The 21451-nt window shown below is 44.0% G+C and overlaps 1 protein-coding gene across 1 annotated transcript in view; it reads left to right on the top strand.

Moving 5' to 3' along the window:
* The first annotated feature begins 328 nt into the window (after positions 1-328).
* LOC121552844 (discoidin, CUB and LCCL domain-containing protein 1) overlaps positions 329-21451 on the top strand; it is a 39037-nt gene continuing 17914 nt past the window's right edge. Inside the window, exons 1-7 of the mRNA XM_041865911.1 lie at positions 329-563; positions 4142-4360; positions 11589-11732; positions 12383-12434; positions 12835-12907; positions 16676-16809; positions 19082-19122. Of these exons, the coding sequence (XP_041721845.1) occupies positions 491-563; positions 4142-4360; positions 11589-11732; positions 12383-12434; positions 12835-12907; positions 16676-16809; positions 19082-19122 (736 nt within the window). The 5' untranslated portion in view covers positions 329-490. The remainder of the gene's footprint in view (positions 564-4141; positions 4361-11588; positions 11733-12382; positions 12435-12834; positions 12908-16675; positions 16810-19081; positions 19123-21451) is intronic.

The following is a 21451-nucleotide window of genomic DNA, read 5'->3' as shown; positions in this document are numbered from 1 at the left end:
CCTAAAAACACCTCACTTGAGTCAGTATTTCTGTCATTAAATAAATAGGCTAGAATAGCAAATACCCAATAGCATTGCAATTGATTACAGAATAGTAGGCCTATATGAAGTAGGCCTAGATAAAAAGATCATAGGCCTACCTTTCAGCAGAGGTGTGCAATTGAACTCAACAACAATTATTTTGATCAATTGTGTTGCCTCTTGCCTGTCTACCTTTCTTGGCTACTCAACAGTTATACTCCTCTCCCCAACGACACCGTGGCGGTCAGACTGGTTGGTCGACCCAACCACTGGGTGCCGCCTGTGGATGAAACACGGAAGAGTTCATTCAAGGAATCTACTGTGGAGATACAGGCAGGATAGAAGCACACGGAGCGCATCGGGATCCTTTGAATTACAGCAAAACTTCCTAAAGAAAATGATCCCATGAAGACGAGACAAATGTGTGTCCATATGCGCTTTCGTTGCGTTACTTTGGATAAAAACTGAGATGTCGGGAAAGGAGCAACTTCATGGATTCTTTCTGGTTTGGACTATACTCTCCGCGTTCGGCGAAAAACTCGGTAAGCAAACTAACCGTCGTTAAAGCAACCGCGATTTACACGATTACCCATTACTTTATTGTACTACAGCAGATTGTATGTAACAGGTCTCGCTACTTCACATTCGATGGAACCTGAATATTCTTTAATTCAGGATGACACCGATAATTTGACGTTTTACTAGACTTTGGTGTACCATGTGTTGAAGGCACACCAGACAGTGTTTATGTGCCTTAAATACATGGCACATAAAGGGTTAATAACACATTGTGTGGGGCTTGTTCAATAAGCCTCGAATGTTAAGTACTTCAATGAAACAGTAGTGTGTGGCATGTAATTACAATGAATCATGTATTTGTTACATTGAATCACTGTTATGCTACATTGAGTTGAGATCAAACATGCAAAATGTTGTGAGAAATAGAACCAGTCATGTTTTAACAGTTGTCTTTCAAACATTACTCCTTGAAACTCTCTGAGCTGTATTATCTTAGAAGAGGAATGTTGAAAGTAAGTATAGTAGTCTTCAGTTCAATGGTTAACCATTAAGCCTGTAGGCTTACATAGGCTACCTGCCAAATGTAATCTAACAATCCCTAAGAAGATAGGTGACTTTCACCCGTGACAAAACAGCCAAAAGGGAGGTACTGGAGCTGCGACCATAATAGCTGTGTGATTGATCATCCTCCTGTACCACCACACTGATGGACGGCAATGCTCGATTTTGTACTATTTAGCCAGATAGGCTCATAGTAGGCTACGTGCCTTAGAATGACAATGGAGCAGGGTCATCCTTTTGTGCCTGTGTTCCTGTGGTATTGTCTCTCAGTACCAAGGAGTCACCACTGGCTGCTGAACAATGCCCTACAGCGCCACGCATGCCTTAGCACTCAGCTTAGCCAAAGCTCTCCCACTGGCTTCCTTTGGGAACCTTGTGTGGAGCCATGCAATGAACAGTTTTAGTCCGATGCACATTGTAGTCCGACAGAGCGGGGGAAGAATTGATTCCTGTCATTATTTGATGGCGTTTTCCCCCTCTACCTGGTATTATGTTGAGCCTCCCTGCCTGTCACATTGCATCTGCTTCCACAACTGCCCCTCTGAGTGTGTGAAGTGAATATTTCATGTTTGTCCCGAGGGCAGAAGTCAGCCAGGTGTTCAGGAGAGACGATGAGAGATGCACTGGCATAAAACATTTAAATTGCATCATTATATTCTCTGTTAGTAAAAAATTAATGAATGAGTTTGCCTGTGTATATCAGTATGACTGGAGTGAGAAAATGATACATAAAGCTTAGGTGGAATTACTCTAGTGACCCAACTATGTGCACTGCATAGAGAGAAATGATACCTCACTATGAATGAAGAATCTCAGGAACTAAAAAAAGACAAGAACTGAAATCTGACTGAAACCTCCAACACAGGAGCCTATATCTGAGAGGATCAGAAAATGTCTAGGTCATGGAAGATTAAAAAATGGCTTAGTAGGTCTATCTGCTGGGGGACTCTGTCATGTAAACATTTTGTTGTACTTTAGGTATTTAAAGTGCATGTGGACTGAACCAAACAAAAAAAAACATAGACAGAGAGCTTGATTGTTATTGTTCCAAACGAACCACTACCTGAAAAGGCTCTTGAGTGGATCTTAAAGGGCCCACTCTGACCTTCTCTGTTTACACACCTATGGTCAGTAATTCTCCGCGGCATGGGTGTAGTCTATTTCCTACTTTACCGTTGTGTGATGATGCACTGACTCCTGCGCCTGCCCCCAGGTGGGTATCTGCATCTTGTTTACATTTTTCCGTCCCGCTGTGCTGTCCGCCCAGCCTCACATCTGGACTGAGTCCAGCCTCCGACCACAAAGGCCACTGTGTGTGCCTGCCCAGTGTGTGACGCTGACGTAACATCACTGCATGCCTGTGGACTGGCCAGTCAAGTCAAAGCTGCCATCATGTGTTTTTTAATAGCCTCATTCATTTGTCCGTGGGCCAACTAATTTTCTTTAAATGTTTTTCCATGAAATGTGATTTACCTTCCTTGGAAAGAATCTGTCTTTAGAGCTCCTTATCCAGAAACCAGTGTTATTTCATGCATGTTTTAGGCCTATGCGAAATGTTCCAGCACTGCACAGATCCTGCCATTGATGTCTGGACTATGTGTTTCTGTTCTACATACAGTACATCTAAGTTCAAGGGCCCAGTCCAAACACTAGCCCCTACCTCCTAGGCACTTCATATTTATTTTAATTTTATTTTTTAGTCATTTAGCAGACGCTCTTATCCAGAGTGACTTACAGGAGCAATTAGGGTTAAGTGCCTTGCTTAAGGGCACATCGACATATTTTTCACCTAGTCGGCTCGGGGATTAGAACCAGCGACCTTTCAGTTACTGGCACAATGCTCTTACCCACTAAGCTACCTGCCGCCCTATATAGGCTAGATCTGAAAGAAATTGAATAGGTATGATGTATTGGGGATAGGTGTAAGCATAAGACGTGATAGTAGCGCAACCTTGCCCTATGATAAGCTAGGTAGAATTTTCACCATATTGCTAATCAATATTGCTAATCATTTCATATCTACGTGACGTCTCTAGGGATTAGAGGCTAGGACTGGGCCTAGGTCTGATGGAGCAGTCTGGTGACTGGTCTCTGTGGGACACAGCTGCCATGAGGCCCATGCGGGCCTGTTAGTGCTGTCACAGGTGTTAATGCCACACCCAGGGGGACAGTGGATTAACCTTTCTGTAAACAGGGTCCACCGTGTCACCAGGGTGCTGGGCTAGGCCCCGAGGCATGGGCGCCACTGGCACACCACACACACACACGGCCAAAGGGAAGCCCCACACCTTCTACAAGAGCCTGGAGCTGGCCTGGCCCAAGCAGCTGAGCATCTCAGACAGACACCCCACCTCTCGTGCCACCCAATGGGGATCTCTGGATCTCTAGAGAGAGAGCATTGCCTTTCTTGGAGGTTGTGCTTTTTTTGCTTTGCTGTGCTCTGCGTTCTTAAGCAGAAGTGCATCAGCCAGGTATTTCTGTTAAGTAACTCCTATTTGTTGTCAGTCTGAGAAGACGTCAGCTCATCGAGACATTGGCTAATTTTTACTCACTTTGATTGATGTAATTAAGACTGCCTTCCAATAGCTCTCATCAGGGCTTGTATTTTTGCTGACAATGCAATATTTACAGTGTGTTTGGTTTGACTTGTCTTGACATGTCTCCCTCCCTTAATGTCTACTTAACATGAGTGATTCCTTTCATATGTACTAGCACATTCTCTTTGTAGACCTGCTGCTTTCCTTGATTAATTGTAAACGGTTAGCTTAGTAAAATTAGTCATGTTGGCTAGCTAGCAAACTGAACAATATGTCTAATTTACTGGTGAGGTTGTTTGGCGTAGTTGTGGAGTGAAAGTTGAGCCTTGAATGGTGAATGTTCTTATTTGCCTTCCAGTTTTTTCTCCACCTAGCTCCACCATCACGTGTGTTTCTCATATCATGGTTTAACAAGTCTTAAACAATGTAATAGAAATACAACACCAAAATGGAGACAGAACTTTTCTGATCTAACTCGACTTCACTCCTATGGTTTTGTCCAGATGACGGTTGTGGCCACTCAATGCTGGGCCCAGAGAGCGGTGTCCTCTCATCTAAGAACTACCCGGGAACCTACCCCAACAATACCTGGTGCGAGTGGAAGATCCGTGTGCCAGAGGGCAACAGCCTGGTCCTCAGGTTTGGCGACCTGGATGTGGAGGCACGGGACTGCCAGTCGGACTACGTCAAGGTCCTCAAGGGTGGCTACGGAGGCAAGCATGGTGAGTCTGAGTCAGCCATCTTGGCCTTGGCTATTGTCTCTCTGGTTCTATGTGGGGATGGAAGTGTGACCTAGCTAGCGGTGGTGGTGCTACACAGACCACAGTCTTCATAACATTCCTTCTCCACAGATGTAAAGCACATGTCAGACTGAGCTTCCCTATTCACTTAGCCAAGGACAGAGCTTTTTCTGGGTTTTTTTTCCTTATATAAAGAGCCGGAGGAGAGAGCGGGTGTCTTTGTTGTACTTGAGAATAGCCTCACACAAAGAGGAAGTTGTGGGTGATCCTGTTATTGTATTAGTGAGCGGTTAGCATATCTTGGGGGTATGATATTTGTGTGTCTGTAACTTCCTCACTTATCAATATTCACGATTAATTCACAATTATCCGTAATCATAGTAGCATCCACATTAATGTAGAAGTGTTTCGAAACATATTCCATTCTTATTTACAATAAAAGTGACTCCAAAATGACACAATACATTATTTACAATACATTTCTATTGGGCCCCAAATAATCTAAACACAACCAAAACAAACAGCAGATGCATCCAACAAAGTGTAGAGTTACAACAATAATATAAACGAAACAATTTCAAAGATTTTACTGAGTTACAGTTCATATAAGGAAATCAGTCAATTGAAATAAATTCATTAGGCCCTAATCTATGGATTTCACATGACTGGGAATACAGATATGCATCTGTTGATCACAGATACCTTTAAAAGAAATGGGCGTGGATCAGAAAACCAGTCAGGATCTGGTGTGACTACCATATGCCTCATACAGCACGACACATCTCCTTTGCATAGAGTTGATCAGGGTGCTGATTGTGGCCTGTGGAATGTTGTCCAACTCCTCTTCAATGGCTATGCGAAGTTGCTGGATATTGGCTGGAACTGGAACACGCTGTCGTACACGCCGATCCAGAGCATCCCAAACATGCTCAATGGGAGACATGTCTAGTGAGTATGCAGGCCATAGAAGAACTGGGACATCTTCAGATTCCAGGAATTGTGTAAAGATCCTTACAACATGGGGCCGTGCATTATCATGCTGAAACATGAGGTGATGGTGGCGGATGAATGGCACGACAAAGGGCCTCAGGATCTCGTCACGGTATCTCTGTGCATTCAAATTGCCATTGATAAAATGCAATTGTGTTCGTTGTCCGAAGTTTATGCCTGCCCATACCATAACCCCACCACCACCATGGGGCACTCTTTACAAAACTTTGACATCAGCAAACCGCTCACCCACACAACTGCCATCCGCCCGGTACAGTTGAAAATGGGATAAATCCGTGAAGAACACACTTCTCCAGCGTGCCAGTGGCCATCGAAGGTGAGCATTTGCCAGGTGTCAGGTGAATGGATTATCTTGGCAAAGGAGAAATGCTCACTAACAGAGATGTAAAGAAATGTGTACAACATTTTAGAGAAATTAGCTTTTTGTGCTTATGGAACATTTCTGGGATATTTTATTTCAGCTCATGAAACATGGGACCAACACTTTATATGTTGTGTTTATATATTTTTGTTCAGTGTAGTCATTGCGTGCTATGAATATGGGACCAAATACTTAACGTTTTACTACTTTAATACACATATAAGTGAATTTGTCCCAATACTTTTGTTAACCTAAAATGGGGATACTATGTACAAAAAGTACTGTAATTTCTGAACTGTTCACCTGATATGGATGACAATACCCTCAAATTAAAGCTGACAGTCTGCAATTTAACCTCATAGTCATTGCTGGATTATAGTACTGGATTACAGAGTCAAAACAACCAAAAATGTGTCACTGTCCTAATACATTTGGCAGTCACTGTATGCCGGAATCACTGAATCACTGGACCTTTAACACCGGATCATCGCAACTAGCTAGCTGCAACCGAATGGATGTTGTGGTGGGCTAATCAGCCTTGAGCTAGCTCCTGAGTGGCGCAGTGGTCTAAGGCACTGCATCGCAGTGCTAGCTGTGCCACTAGAGATCCTGGTTCGAATCCAGACTCTGTCGTAGCCGGCCACGACCGGGAGACCCATGGGGCGGCGCACAATTGGTCCAGGGTAGGGGAGGGAATGGCCGGCAGGGATGTAGCTCAGTTGGTAGAGCATGGCATTTGCAACGTCAGGGTTGTGGGTTCCATTCACACGGGGGACCAGTATGAAAAATAAAAAAGTAATGTATACACTCTGGATAAGAGTGTCTGCTAAATGACTAAAATGTAAAATGTAAATGAAAGCAAAGGCTAGCTTTTTCAAACAGAAATTTGCATCCTGTAGCACTAACTACAAAAAGTGTTGGGACACTGTAAAGTCCATGGAGAATAAGAGCACCTCCTCCCAGCTGCCCACTGCACTGAGGCTAGGAAACACTATCACCACCGATAAATCTACAATAATCGAGAATTTCAACAAGCATTTTGCTACGGCTGGCCATGCTTTCCACCTGGCTACCACTACCCCAGCCACCAGCTCTGCACCCTCCGCACCAACTTGCCCATGCCCCCTCTGTCAACCACCGCATTCTTATTGGCAGACTAAATAGCCTTGGTTTCTCAAATCACTGCCTCGCCTGGTTCACCAACTACTTCTCAGATAGAGTTCAATGTGTCAAATCGGAGGGCCTGTTGTCTGGACCTATGGCAGTCTCTATGGGGGTGCCACAGGGTTCAATTCTCGGGCCGACTCTTTTCTCTGTGTATATCAATGATGTCGCTCTTGCTGCTGGTGACTCTCAGATACACCTCTACGCAGACGACACCATTTTATATACATCTGGCCCTTCATTGGACACTGTGTTAACAAACCTCCAAACGAGCTTCAATGCCATACAACACTCCTTCCGTAGCCTCCAACTGCTCTTAAACACTAGTAAAACTAAATGAATGCTCTTCAATCGAACCCTGCTGGCACCCGCCCACCCGACTAGAATCACTACTCTCGGCGGGTCTGACCTAGAGTATGTGGACAACTACAAATACCTAGGTGTCTGGTTAGACTGTAAACTATCCTTCCAGACTCACATTAAGCATCTCCAATCCAAGCAACAAAGCCTCCTTCACTCATGCTGCCAAACATGCCCTCGTTAAACTGACTATCCTACCGATCCTTGACTTCGGCAATATCATTTACAAAATAGCCTCCAACACTCTACTCAGCAAATTGGATGTAGTCTATCACAGTGCCATCCGTTTTGTCACCAAAGCCCCATACAGTGGGGGGAAAAAGTATTTAGTCAGCCACCAATTGTGCAAGTTCTCCCACTTAAAAAGATGAGAGAGGCCTGTAATTTTCATCATAGGTACACGTCAATTATGACAGACAAATTGAGAAAAAAAAATCCAGAAAATCACATTGTAGGATTTTCTATGAATTTATTTGCAAATTATGGTGGAAAATAAGTATTTGGTCACCTACAAACAAGCAAGATTTCTGGCTCTCACAGACCTGTAACTTCTTCTTTAAGAGGCTCCTCTGTCCTCCACTCGTTACCTGTATTAATGGCACCTGTTTGAACTTGTTATCAGTATAAAAGACACCTGTCCACAACCTCAAACAGTCACACTCCAAACTCCACTATGGCCAAGACCAAAGAGCTGTCAAAGGACACCAGAAACAAAATTGTAGACCTGCACCAGGCTGGGAAGACTGAATCTGCAATAGGTAAGCAGCTTGGTTTGAAGAAATCAACTGTGGGAGCAATTATTAGGAATTGGAAGACATACAAGACCACTGATAATCTCCCTCGATCTGGGGCTCCACGCAAGATCTCACCCCGTGGGGTCAAAATGATCACAAGAACGGTGAGCAAAAATCCCAGAACCACACGGGGGGGACCTAGTGAATGACCTGCAGAGAGCTGGGACCAAAGTAACAAAGCCTACCATCAGTAACACACTACGCCGCCAGAGACTCAAATCCTGCAGTGCCAGACGTGTCCCCCCTGCTTAAGCCAGTACGTGTCCAGGCCCGTCTGAAGTTTGCTAGAGTGCATTTGGATGATCCAGAAGAGGATTGGGAGAATGTCATATGGTCAGATGAAACCAAAATAGAACTTTTTGGTAAAAACTCAACTCGTCGTGTTTGGAGGACAAAGAATGCTGAGTTGCATCCAAAGAACACCATACCTACTGTGAAGCATGGGGGTGGAAACATCATGCTTTGGGGCTGTTTTTCTGCAAAGGGACCAGGACGACTGATCCGTGTAAAGGAAAGAATGAATGGGGCCATGTATCGTGAGATTTTGAGTGAAAACCTCCTTCCATCAGCAAGGGCATTGAAGATGAAACGTGGCTGGGTCTTTCCACATTACAATGATCCCAAACACACCGCCCGGGCAACAAAGGAGTGGCTTCGTAAGAAGCATTTCAAGGTCCTGGAGTGGCCTAGCCAGTCTCCAGATCTCAACCCCATAGAAAATCTTTGGAGGGAGTTGAAAGTCCATGTTGCCCAGCAACAGCCCCAAAACATCACTGCTCTAGAGGAGATCTGCATGGAGGAATGGGCCAAAATACCAGCAACAGTGTGTGAAAACCTTATGAAGACTTACAGAAAACGTTTGACCTGTGTCATTGCCAACAAAGGGTATATAACAAAGTATTGAGAAACTTTTGTTATTGACCAAATACTTATTTTCCACCATAATTTGCAAATAAATTCATAAAAAATCCTACAATGTGATTTTCTGGATTTTTTTCTTCTCATTTTGTCTGTCATAGTTGGCGTGTACCTATGATGAAAACTACAGGCCTCTCTCATCTTTTTAAGTGGGAGAACTTGCACAATTTGTGGCTGACTAAATACTTTTTCCCCCCACTGTATACTACCTACCACTGTGACCTGTATACTCTCGTTGGCTGGTCCTCACTACATATTCGTCGCCAAACCCACTGGCTCCAGGTCATCTATAAATCACTGCTAGGTAAATCCCCGCCTTATCTTAGCTCATTTGTCACCATAGCAACACCCACCCCTAGTATGCGCTCCAGCAGGTATATCTCACTGGTCATCCCCAAAGCCAACACCTCCTTTGGCCGCCATTCCTTCCAGTTCTCTGCTGCCAATGACTGGAACAAACTGCAAAAATCTCTGAAGCTGGAGACTCTTATTTCCCTCACTAACTTTAAGCATCAGTTGTCAGAGCACCTTACCGATCACTGCACCTGTACACAGCCCATCTGAAATTAGCCCACCCAACTACCTCATCCTCATATTGTTATTTATTTTGCTCATTTGCACCCCAGTATCTCTATTTGCACATCATCTCTTGCACATCTATCATTCCAGTGTTAATGCTAAATTGTAATTATTTTGCACTATGGCCTATTTATTGCCTTACCTCCATAACTTGCTACATTTGCACACACTGTATATATATTTTTCTGTTGTATTTTTGACTTTATGTTTTGTTTACCCCATATGTAACTCTGTGTTGTTGTTTTTTTTACCGCACTGCTTTGCTTTATCTTGGCCAGGTCGCAGTTATAAATGAGAACTTGTTCTCAACTGGTTTACCTGGTTAAATAAAGGTGAAAAAAATAAATAAAAAATGTGAACTCTGTGAAGCATTTATTTGGCCTGTAATTTCTGAGGCTGGTAACTCTAATGAACTTATCCTCTGCAGCAGAGGTAACTCTGGGTCTTCCATTCCTGTGGCATTCCTCATGAGAGCCAGTTTCAACATAGCGCTTTATGGTTTTTGCAACTGCACTTGAAGAAACTTTCAAAGTTCTTGAAATGTTCCATATTGACTGATCTTCATGTCTTAAAGTAATGATGGACTGTCGTTTCTCTTTGCTTATTTGAGCTGTTCTTGCTATAATATGGACTTGGTCTTTTACCAAATAGGGGTATCATCTGTACCTACTTTGTCACAGCACAACTGATTGGCTCAAATGCATTAAGAAGGAAATAAATTCCACAATTTAACTTTTAAGAAGGCACACCTGTTAATTGAAATGAGACGTCTTGGGTTTTGTCCATGTTAGCGGAGCACCAAACAGAAAGCCTTTTTTTTTCTTCCCCCCTTACCCCACCCCCCAAAAAATATAAATACATTTAAAAAAAAATTGTAAAGTGGTTATCCCACTGGCTATAAGGTGAATGCACAAATTTGTAAGTCGCTCTGGATAAGATCGTCTGCTAAATGACGTAAATGTAAATGTACATTTGTCATGCAGCACTATAGCAGGACGTCTCTCCTCCAGCCTGCCACTGCTACTCTGAGTAACAATTACTGGGCTGGAAGGAGGCTGGGGTGAAGAGCAGGATATGGGCTGAGGGTAGTGTTGAGCTGCCAGATCCATCATGCTGTACAGTGAATGATCATCATGCCCATGTTGTAACCCACCCACAGCTGAGGTTACCAGTACAGAGGCCAGGGTGTCAGAGGCCCTTTGAAACCTCAGTGGTGAAACACTGTATGCCTTGGATTCTCTCCTCAACAGCTTCCTGGTGGAAGTATTCCATCACTGACTAGGTTTCACAACATGTGTTGCTCATTAATACCCATAGGAATTAGTGATATTTACAGTATCCCATTCCCGGTCATACCTTGAATGTGGTATTTTCACACTTTTTTTGAAACTCCTTTATATGAACCTTCTAATGTTCTGTAGGGCAATAGGACTGAGGAATGTAATTATTTGTTCATCAGGAAATCCCTCAAGGCTGTTGATGTGTAGTTCAGTGAGGGAGTGGATATAGTGATTTCCACCCAGAGGCTGTGGCTCCCATGGAGCTGACTAGTGGATGCATCATATTTCATCATGGTCGTCAGGTGAACACACAGGCCATTGAGACCAAGCACAACCAGCACTGGCTGCCTGGCTGAGACCCGGTCTTTGGAAAGGGCACTGTGCTGGGTTTGGGTGTCTCTCTCTCTCTCTCTCTCTCTCCCCCTCCCTTTGTCTGCCCTGCAAATTATTTACAGTGAGATTCCTGTCGCTGACAAAAGGGAAGCATTTTTTTTCATTGTGTGTGTGTGAAAGGGAGAGAGGAAGAGAGGTTCAGATGACATGATGTGGTTTGGGTTGTTGGGGCTGAAAATAGAGCACCTGTCAGTGAGACCTGGAGGGATAAACAGCCCCTGTGGGATGGCCTCAGATATGGTGGCACCATCTTGTGTTGGTCATTTGGAATATGAAATGAGGTCACATTGCTGTCAAAATGCAGATGAATGGCTGTTATGATAAACCTGTGGCCTTCTCTCCTGTTGCAGTGTATGGGACATTCTGTGGCAGCCTGAAGTCCTACCCCAGAGAGGTGCACACGGACTCCAATGAGGTCATCGTCCAGTTCCGCAGTGGGCGTCACATCTCGGGCCGAGGGTTCCTGTTCTCCTACTCCTCAGGGGACCACAGAGGTTTGAGCCTCTTCCTCTCTAGATCTACACCTAAACTAATTATGAAATGCTGTTTTATGCCAAAATAATGATCTTGATAAAAAATACACCATTGTCTGAATTCTACATCTGTGTTTTCTTTGTGCGGTCCCTTGGTTGGCCTTCTCTTTCCACTGAGGACAGTCAGTGCTACTGGTTAATCAATCAGCTGTGCCACGACTTGCCTGTCCTGTCCTGTCCTCTCCTCTCCTTGGGGTGAACCCAGAAGGGTTGGGGCTGTTTCTACATGCAGCGTTTTCGAACACAGCATAGACTGCTGTAAGTCAGACCATATTGAATGACAAACAAACACAGAGTGTGCTGATCCAGGAGATTATAGGAGTTTACAAACTGGTTTTGCTGGATATGCCTGTTTCCACCGTTATGATGTTGTTGACCAAAACATAATGTAGTTGATCGCTAAGAGCAATGAATGTGTGCGTTGTGTGTGTCTGTGCGTGTGTATACATGAATGTTCATCCCAGAGGGAGTGAAGGAAACAGGGTCTTCATCCTGTTGTTGTGGTCCTTTTTGCTCCACAGGGCTGGTTTCCTCTGTCAGCTCTACCACTGGTCAGATGGTATTTTCTCCCCTCATTGTCTCTCCGCTCCTCCCCTGTTTTCTCCCCTCAGATCTGCTCACATGTTTGGACAAAGGTAGCCATTTCTCAGACTTAAAATACAGGTAAGGGTGTTTCGTATGTAGGTGTGTGTCTCAGACAAGTCAAATGTCATGCTTTGAGTTCTTGATTAACTGTAATGGCAATAGATTCCTAGATTGACTATGGGCCTTAATGAAAAATATTACCCCTTGTTACCCCACAGCTAGTCAAAGATGGGCTTTTCATTTCCTAAATATTCTGAAATAAATGTACAATTTAGATTCAAGTATCTTATACAATACGTCTCCACCAAGTCCATTTTGTCACATTAGGGTGTAGTAATGTTGATAGTGTCAGCAGAGACCGTATCTGGTGTGACGAGATCACTCACCACTCCACTGAACTGTGTCCATCTGGGGAAATTGACAGGATGGGGCCAATGTGTTGTCAACAAGTGTGTTCTATTGTTGTCTACCCTCACAGGAAGTACTGTCCGGCAGGATGCAAAGCAGTGGCAGGCGACATATCCGGGGACATTTCCCAGGGTTACAGACATGTAAGTAAAAGTCTAGTCCTCCTCTATGGTAGCCTGCTCTCTGGCTTTTTTCCAGGTTTATAAAGCAGACAGAAATGCTGTTTGGTCTCTGCCTCCCCCCTGGGGAAAGTTTAAGCACAGACGTTGGTTTGCAGAGTAGGTATTTACGAGGCATCTATGTGTTGTTGGAAGCCTTGGCAGCAGTTCTGTCCTAACAGGTTCTAGTCCACTGAAGCAGCCAGCCAAGCACTTGTTTGTTTACCCTTGATGACATTTTCCTGTCTTCTGTCAGAGGAACACAACTGTTCTGAGGCCCCACTTGGAGCATCTCAGCCCACAGGTGCTTAAAGTAGTAGTAGGTCTGAATGGGCCCTTGTTAGGCACAGAAACAGACACACCAAAAGCTGGATAGGAGAAGTTGGTCCCAGGCTAACCAGTTGTTGCTGGTGCTTTTGTCTGGCTGCTGCTGTTGAACACACACACACAAACACAAAGTGGTTGTGGAGGTATATTGGATGGTTAATCTGTTTATGTAACTGCGGTGCATTTTTCCTCAGCAGCAGAGCTGGGTTTTGCTGTTAGGTTGCATCACAGGTCAGCCAAACCAAAGGGGCAAGGCAACTGTAAAACCTGGTCCAGTTGTGCTTGGCTTAGGGCTCGTGTACTGTAGAATGCTTTGGGCTCATTACACATAGTTAGAGCCAGAGATTTCCACCTCTCTTTGTAAGGCTGTTTCAGTGTAATACCTGGAAATAGTAGCTGATGTGTAATACCATAAGATGTGTAATACTCTGAGGTGAACAGCCAAACACACATATAGACTAAGCTCTTAAGAACTAAGCTCTGTGAGAAAATTCTGGTCACTGTATTCCCAAAAATACTCCAGAACTGTAGTTATAATAGTCCTCCTCTCTATGGGGCTCAGGATACATTTCATGTGGGTCACCTGGATGGGTCAACCCCGTGGTCCTCTGGCCCTCCTACCCTGTCCAGCCCTGCATGGGGTTCAGTATCTAAAAAGAAAGGGGCTTTCCAGACCAGGGTCTTTCCCGGCCTCCTGAGGTTCTGCTCTCTCTGGGGTGTGATCAGGACTATTGAGCAGCCGCCCACCGGCCAGGCGGTCAGTGTGACAGACAGCTCCAGGCTTAGGAAGCCCAGCAGGGAGCCACAGCCCCACAACAATAGGTTTGAGGGAGCACAACAACAGAGAACTTCCCAACGCTCCACCGCCTGCTGGGAAGAAGGATGGGCGTCGAGGGCTGGGGCTGCGTCCCAAATGGCACCCTATTCCCTTATATATTTGGGATGCAGCCTGGGAGACTGGGCCAGAGCGATTGATTAGTCCACGTGGGCTATTGTATTGAGAGGGTTTGGTGGAGGGCCTAGATTATGAGGAGATGATGCCTGTTTATCTGTCCACTGCACCCATTCAATAGACACGTCATTAGCATTTAGACCAAACAGTTTGAATGTGTTCTGGGCGGTTTATGGTATGGCATTAATGTTCCTCAGAGTGTATTTGTTATAACCATACAAGACATCTAGGCATTGTGGCTATGTATTTGATACATTGTGTATCGGTAATTAATGTGGTTATCATACCATATGTCATCATTCAGTGTTAATAAGCACTGTAAGTGAATTAATAATTTAGCAACATATTTTGTTGGTTGAAAGGTCTACTTAGTTAGTGATTATGACCCTTGGGAACTGACAGCAGGGAAGTGAGTAACTGTTGATGGTTCCTCTCCTACTATGTAGCATTTCACCCCCTGCTGCTAAGATGGTAAATGCTTCTCTGAAATAGTCTGCAGAGGTATAGAGAATGAGGTTAACAGAGGCAGGACACATGGCCACTCTCAGTTAGAACCAGACCGTCTTTGGCTGAGGTGTTAAAGCCATTATCTAGTCTATAATGCTCCTACTAGTAGCAGTAGCAGCAGCCTTGAACCCAGCCCTGCTCCAGCAACTGTCTGTGATTAGTCTCTAGCCATAACTCTGACTGGGTCCATGATATCATTTACATTTTACATTATTTAGCAGACGCTCTTATCCAGAGCGACTTACAGTTAGTGCATACATTATTCTTATTTTTATTTTTTTTCATACTGGCCCCCCGTGGGAATCGAACCCACAACCCTGGCGTTGCAAACGCCATGCTCTACCAACTGAGCTACCTCCCTGCCGGCCATTCCCTCCCCTACCCTGGACGACGCTGGGCCAATTGTGCGCCGCCCCATTGGTCTCCCGGTTGCAGCCGGCTACAGCAGAGCCTGGATTCGAACCAGGATCTCTAGTGGCACAGCTAGCACTGCGATGCAGTGCCTTAGACCACTGCGCCACTCGGGATATACAAACTACCAGAGCCTATCCATCTGCTCCACCGGCAGACAGGCAGACAGGCAGGGCAGAGTTCAATGTATTTACGGTGTGGTGGCCTGCCCACCCGGCAGTGTATAAATGATCAGGGTAATAATAATGAGACAGTTAAATCTGACCCCAGAGCAGCTGTTGGTCCAGATAAGCGACAGCCAGGCCTCTGTAAAGCAGCTCCTCAGGGCCCCAGCCACTGGCCCGCTAATGGGACCCTCCCTCCCTCCCCCACTCAGAGTAGAATATGTGCTCAGTGCTCACCTACTGTATAACACCTAGTCGTCAGACCAGCCTGTCTGTAATGGCTTTTTACATGGAAAGGGAGGAAATGGCTGCAGGCTGAAATGTGCCGTAACTGATTTTAACACTGAGCTTTCACCTTGTCTCCATGTTGAAGTTAGGTTATATATTTATATATCTTTCAGTCTTTTTTACCATGTTTGAACAACTTTTTCAGAAATTCATTTTTCATCTGTATTAGTGTTTGAGACTTTATGGAGAATTTGATCGGCAGAGCTACGTTTCATTTTTACAGCACTCCAGTGATTGCCATGTTAATTGTAAGGCATTTCACGTTGTCTAATGGAGGAAATGCCTGTTTTTATACACTTATCCATCAAAGAGCTCCCTTTCACCTGTCCCAGCTCTTCATTTCAGCAGCAGGGTGGGGCATTCTCTTGAGAGGTAGGCATCTAGCTATTCCAAAGGTACTGTATGTTCTGTGACAAAGTACTGCTTTCCTAAGTAATGAACCACCGAGAAGTATGTTTGACATTCCTCCTATAGCTGCAATTACTGTAATTGTCGCCCCTGAATGCAATCACAATGTGCCTTTTTTTCCACGTTTAAGTTAAGTGTGGTGTGATTGAGAATGCATGGGGCTTATAGTAGATTAGCATCTACTGCGGCTCCATATCATGAGATTGCCTCTTTAATTTGGGATGAATGACGGGGAGCTGCATTGCTCTCCTATGGGCCATTCCATGTTAAAGGGAACCTCAGACATGAGAGGAATGGTGCACTGGACTGCAAAGATGCACTGATGGAAGCAGTAGTCCAAGCTCATTCACTTTTGTTGCAAGTCCAGGTTTTATGTATGTATTTTGTGGCCCACACTCTCTTGGTGAAATGTTTTTTTGCCAGACCTGGTGCGTCTGAATGGTAGCACCACACACAGTTTGGCTATCTCAGGCTCAGACTTCCATTACAAGAGTGTCCGGAGTTTTACACTTCTCCCACCTTCTCTGTGTTTAGCCCTGGTTGTTATCTGAGCTGTGTCTGTCTGTGTAATAGTATATCTGTCTCTTGTTTCAGACCTCTATGATGGGTCTGTCTGTCTCTAATATCAGATATTTCTCTGTGGTTTCAGACCTCAGTTCTGTATGTCTAATATATGATATCTCTCTGTTGTTTCAGACATCTGTGTTGTGTAAGGCCGCCGTCCATGCAGGGGTTATCCTGGATGAGTTAGGAGGATGGGTATCCGTGGAGACCCACAAAGGCCTGAGTCACTACCCCGCCACCAGAGCCAATGGGATCCAGTCCAAAGAGTGAGTACTGGGGAATGACATGCCATGATTCAGAGGATGGGCAGTACAACAGCAGTAGACTTGAATGTTAGGCATCACATGTTGCCCTTCACAGCACTATAGGTTTCTGTAAGCATAGGTACCAATTGGTGTCTACAAACATTAGCCACTGGCTTATGATTGATCTTTTTAACAGTCCTAAGAGGAGCATAAACCTGCATGAAGGGACACCTCATGTTCTTTGTGTCATCTCTGCTTCGAGTATTAAATAAATGTCCGCTGCCCCTGGCCTTGGCTAGTTCACATAGGTGGAAACAGGATTTATCAGGCAGGGCTAGCGGGCTAGCATTCCTGCACTGTTTCAATGATAGATTAGCCAGCTCCTCGCAAATGTCAGAGACACTCAGTCTATTGCCCATGGCAATCATAGAGATTTAGGATGGAGGTCTGAGGTCTGAGGTGGGGGAAGAGAGAAAAATAGTGTCCATCAGTCATTATTGACTGCAGCGTGTAATCGTATAGTCAGTTTTTATACATGTAACACAGTGATGCATCTCTAATATTATGACAACAGGGTGAAGGCAAAGGGGCTTGAAATAATTTTATTTGAGTCTTAAAGAAATGGCCATCACTCAAGCTGTCCCTAATATTCAGTGGGGGATGGAGGATTTTGTCATTTAGAAGTAATGCATGCAAACCTAACGTGATAAGTCGTGCATATCAAATAAGCTTCAGAGCCCCTAAGCCTAGCTATGTGAATGCATTGAAGCAATGATGGCAAATCAAATTGTGACATTTTTAAATGTATGGGTTCGGTTTTCACAAATTACCCAGTATTGATTTGCCCTCTACACATATTGAGCACTGCACATCAATCAATCACTTTCTAAATGTGTAAATGTAAACTCCTATTATGTGTAGCAAATAAATCTTAATTGTACCAGTACATAAACCTTTTGTCCTACTGAACCTGTGTATTAACATATTGTACACTGACATTTCTTTATAGCCATGTAACAACATTATATGAGCTTTGCTAACAGATTCTATACAAAGGAAACATGCATGGGGTCTTTAGACATTTGCTTCATTGCATTCAATGGCTAAACATGCACTGCTGAATTGAATATGTTCAGTATCGTTCTCTGGCTCCTGATAGACCTTGAGGATTTGTGGATTTCTCTTGAAAAGTGCTGTGTCACCAAATCTGCATGAAGCATAGTGCTCTGTTGTAAATGTACAACCCCAGCCTAATACAAGTCTAATTCTCCAAATACTTGGCCTTTGCTGAAGGGGATGAATACTTGGGTTGTGTTAGAACATGAACTTAACAAACACTCCCAACGGTATGTATAAAATATTCAGTTGTACAACTGACTAGGTATCCCCCTTGCCCTAATTTCCCTAAAATGCAGGAAGGACTTGATGCTGTTAAGCCGTTGTGATAAGACAAGTTTGACTTAACTTTACTTCCTCACTGGATTCTGCTGGATTTAGACATGAAAAATGTGGAAGGAAAATATTTACTCTGACAAGACCAATGCCCATCCCTTTCTCTCAATCAACCACAGCCCCATGCTTCCCACTCTCAGGATGGCTGACAGTGATGATATAACACTGCCCTGAGACAGTTTCTGTCCAATTTGGAAGAAAGGATCAATATCTTGTTTGATAATGACTTTCTGTTATTGGAAATGGATCAGCTCAAACCAAGATGGACACCTGTGTATGTTTGTATCCATGTTGTAGCAGGATCCGTTTCTTTTTGACTGTTAGATAGTAGATCATTTTGACACTCCCAAGTGCAGGTGAAAGTCAGTACCCACATTAAAGCGTTTGATCTTTTGTACTTTGACACACCTCTCTTATCGTCCATAAATATAATTTAACCACCTCGTCTGCTTTTCTGAACTGTTCAAAGATAAAGACATCAGATCCAGGAAGCTGGTGAAAATTAGAGATTGTTGAGTGATGACGGAGAAATATACAATACTCCCAAATAGCTCCCTTTAATTAACACCAACCCTGGGGTCTTAATGTGTTCAGGTTTATCCCCCAGCTATAGGCCACTAGGAGAGAAGAGACTACACAGGGGAGGGCAGGGGAAACAAAGCGCAGGGTCCTCGTGAAGGCTGATTTGGGAAGAGAACGGGGAGGGGTGACAATCTGGTGATGCTCCTTTGTGGCCACAATGGGTGTTCCTCCACAATGGCAGGCCCTCAATCTATCACTGTAATTGTAATCATTGAAGCTAACGGCCCACCATTGATGGATATAATTTTTCTTCTTCCAGCGGCTCTTTGTCCGACGCTCTCTTCACGTTCGTCACTAATGGTAAGATTTGTTTTGTTCTCTTTCTCTACTGATTTTATGCTCTTAAATATTTGTTTCTCAAACTACAGTTTCTTAGGCCATTGTTTTTATCACATAAGAAAATGTGCTGCATTTTCACCAGGAAGGAATGTATCAAAGCCTACCAGTTACTAAATGAAACATTTTATGCCAGCATTTCTGATGACTTGCTGATAGTTGTTGAAAAAGGTAGTAATTCGCAGTCAAACGGGGTAAAATATCTGGTTTGGAAAATGAAAGTCAGTGTAGTCTCACCTTATCTTGGTGTGAAGAGTGGGAACCCTGTATCTCCTGTCTGTGTGATATTTTCATACAGCTGTTTGCAGTCTGGCACAGTTTCATCCAGTCAGTCAGCTACAGTGAGGGGGAAAAGTATTTGATCCCCTGCTGATTTTGTACGTTTGTGTCATGAGAATTTCTATCTCTAATTCAACCTAAGCTTGAATCATTACCAGGGGTTGTAAGGCTCTGGTTTTAATCATAAATGATTCAAGGTCCACAACCAGCAAGAATGATCTGTATTTTTAATCATGGAGAGCTCTGCCGCCAAAAAACATACATACAGCTTTATACCCCTTGACACACAAAGGCACTTTGCTCCGCCCACCTTTAGGAGGCTTTTTTTAACCAGTTTTCTCAGTCCCCTTCACCCTGGAATGTTTAGTCCCGCCCCCCTCTGTTAGTAGGTTGACACTACATTATAACTCTAACACCGTTCACACATTTATACTGTATTTGGGGTGAAATCCTTTAGTCATTATTCTTAAAATACAAATTAATCTATCAGTTTGCCCCCTGACAAAGACATAATCAGTATATACTTTTAATGGTAGGTTTATTTGAACAGTGAGATACAGAATAACAACAAAAAAATCCAGAAAGTTTGGTTTTCGCCAGGCATTACTGGAACCATGTTGTCCAAAAACTTCTACTTTTGAATCATCTGTCCATAGAACATTCTTCCAAGAGTCTTGATGATCATCCAGGTGCTTTTTGGCAAACTTGAGTCAACTTTTTGGACGAGATGGGTCCCATTATGCCTGGCGAAAACCAAACACTGCATTCCACAGAACATCATACCAAAGGTCAAGCATGGTGGTGGTGGTGTGATGGTTTGGGGATGCTTTGCTGCCTCAGGACCTGGACGACTTGCCTTAATAGAAGGAACCATGAATTCTGCTCTGTATCAGAGAATTCTACAGGAGAATGTCAGACCATCCGTCTGTGAGCTGAAGCTGAAGCGCAGCTGGGTCATGCAGCAAGACAATGATCCAAAACACACAATCAAGTCTACATGAAAATTGCTAAAAAAGCAACAAATTGGAAGTTTTGGAATGGCCTAGTCAAAGTCCAGACCTAATCCCAATTGAGATGTTGTGGCAGGACTTGAAACGAGCAGTTCATGCTTGAAAACCCACACGTCACAGGTATATCTCACTGGTCATCCCCAAAGCCAACACCTCCTTTGGCCACCATTCCTTCCAGTTCTCTGCTGCCAATGACTGGAACAAATTGCAAAAATCTCTGAAGCTGCTCTAGAGGAGATCTGCATGGAGGAATGGGCCAAAAAACCAGCAACAGTGTGTGAAAACCTTGTGAAGACTTACAGAAAACGTTTGACCTGTGTCATTGCCAACAAAGGGTATATAACAAAGTATTGAGAAACGTTTGTTATTGACCAAATACTTATTTTCCACCATAATTTGCAAATAAATTCATAAAAATCCTACAATGTGATTTTCTGGATTTTCTTTCCTCATTTTGTCTGTCATAGTTGACGTGTACCTATTATGAAAATTACAGGCCTCTCTCGTCTTTTTAAGTGGGAGAACTTGCACAATTGGTGGCTGACTAAATACTTTTTTTCCCCACTGTAAGTATTCAGATCCTTTACTCAATACTTTGTTGAAGCACCTTTGGCAGCGATTACAGTCTCAAGTCTTCTTGGATATGATGCTACAAGCTTGGCACACCTGTATTTGGGGAGTTTCTCCCATTCTTCTCTGCAGATCCTCTCAAGCTCTGTCAGGTTGGATGGGGAGCGTTGCTGCACAGCTATTTTCAGGTCTCTCCAGAGATGTTCGATCGGGTTTAAGTCCGGGCTCTGGCTGGGCCACTCAAGGACATTCAGAGACTTGTCCCGAAGCCACTCCTGCATTGTCTTGACTGTGTGCTTAGGGTTGTTGTCCAGTTGGAAGGTGAACCTTCGCCCCAGTCTGAGGTCCTGAGCGCTCTGGAGCAGGTTTTCATCAAGTATCTCTCTGTAATTTGCTCCGTTAATATTTGCCTCGATTGTGACTAGTCTCCCAGT

Source organism: Coregonus clupeaformis, chromosome 36 (assembly GCF_020615455.1).
Source record: "Coregonus clupeaformis isolate EN_2021a chromosome 36, ASM2061545v1, whole genome shotgun sequence".
NCBI classification, from domain to species: domain Eukaryota; kingdom Metazoa; phylum Chordata; class Actinopteri; order Salmoniformes; family Salmonidae; genus Coregonus; species Coregonus clupeaformis.
This window is presented reverse-complemented; position numbering and strand designations above follow the sequence as displayed.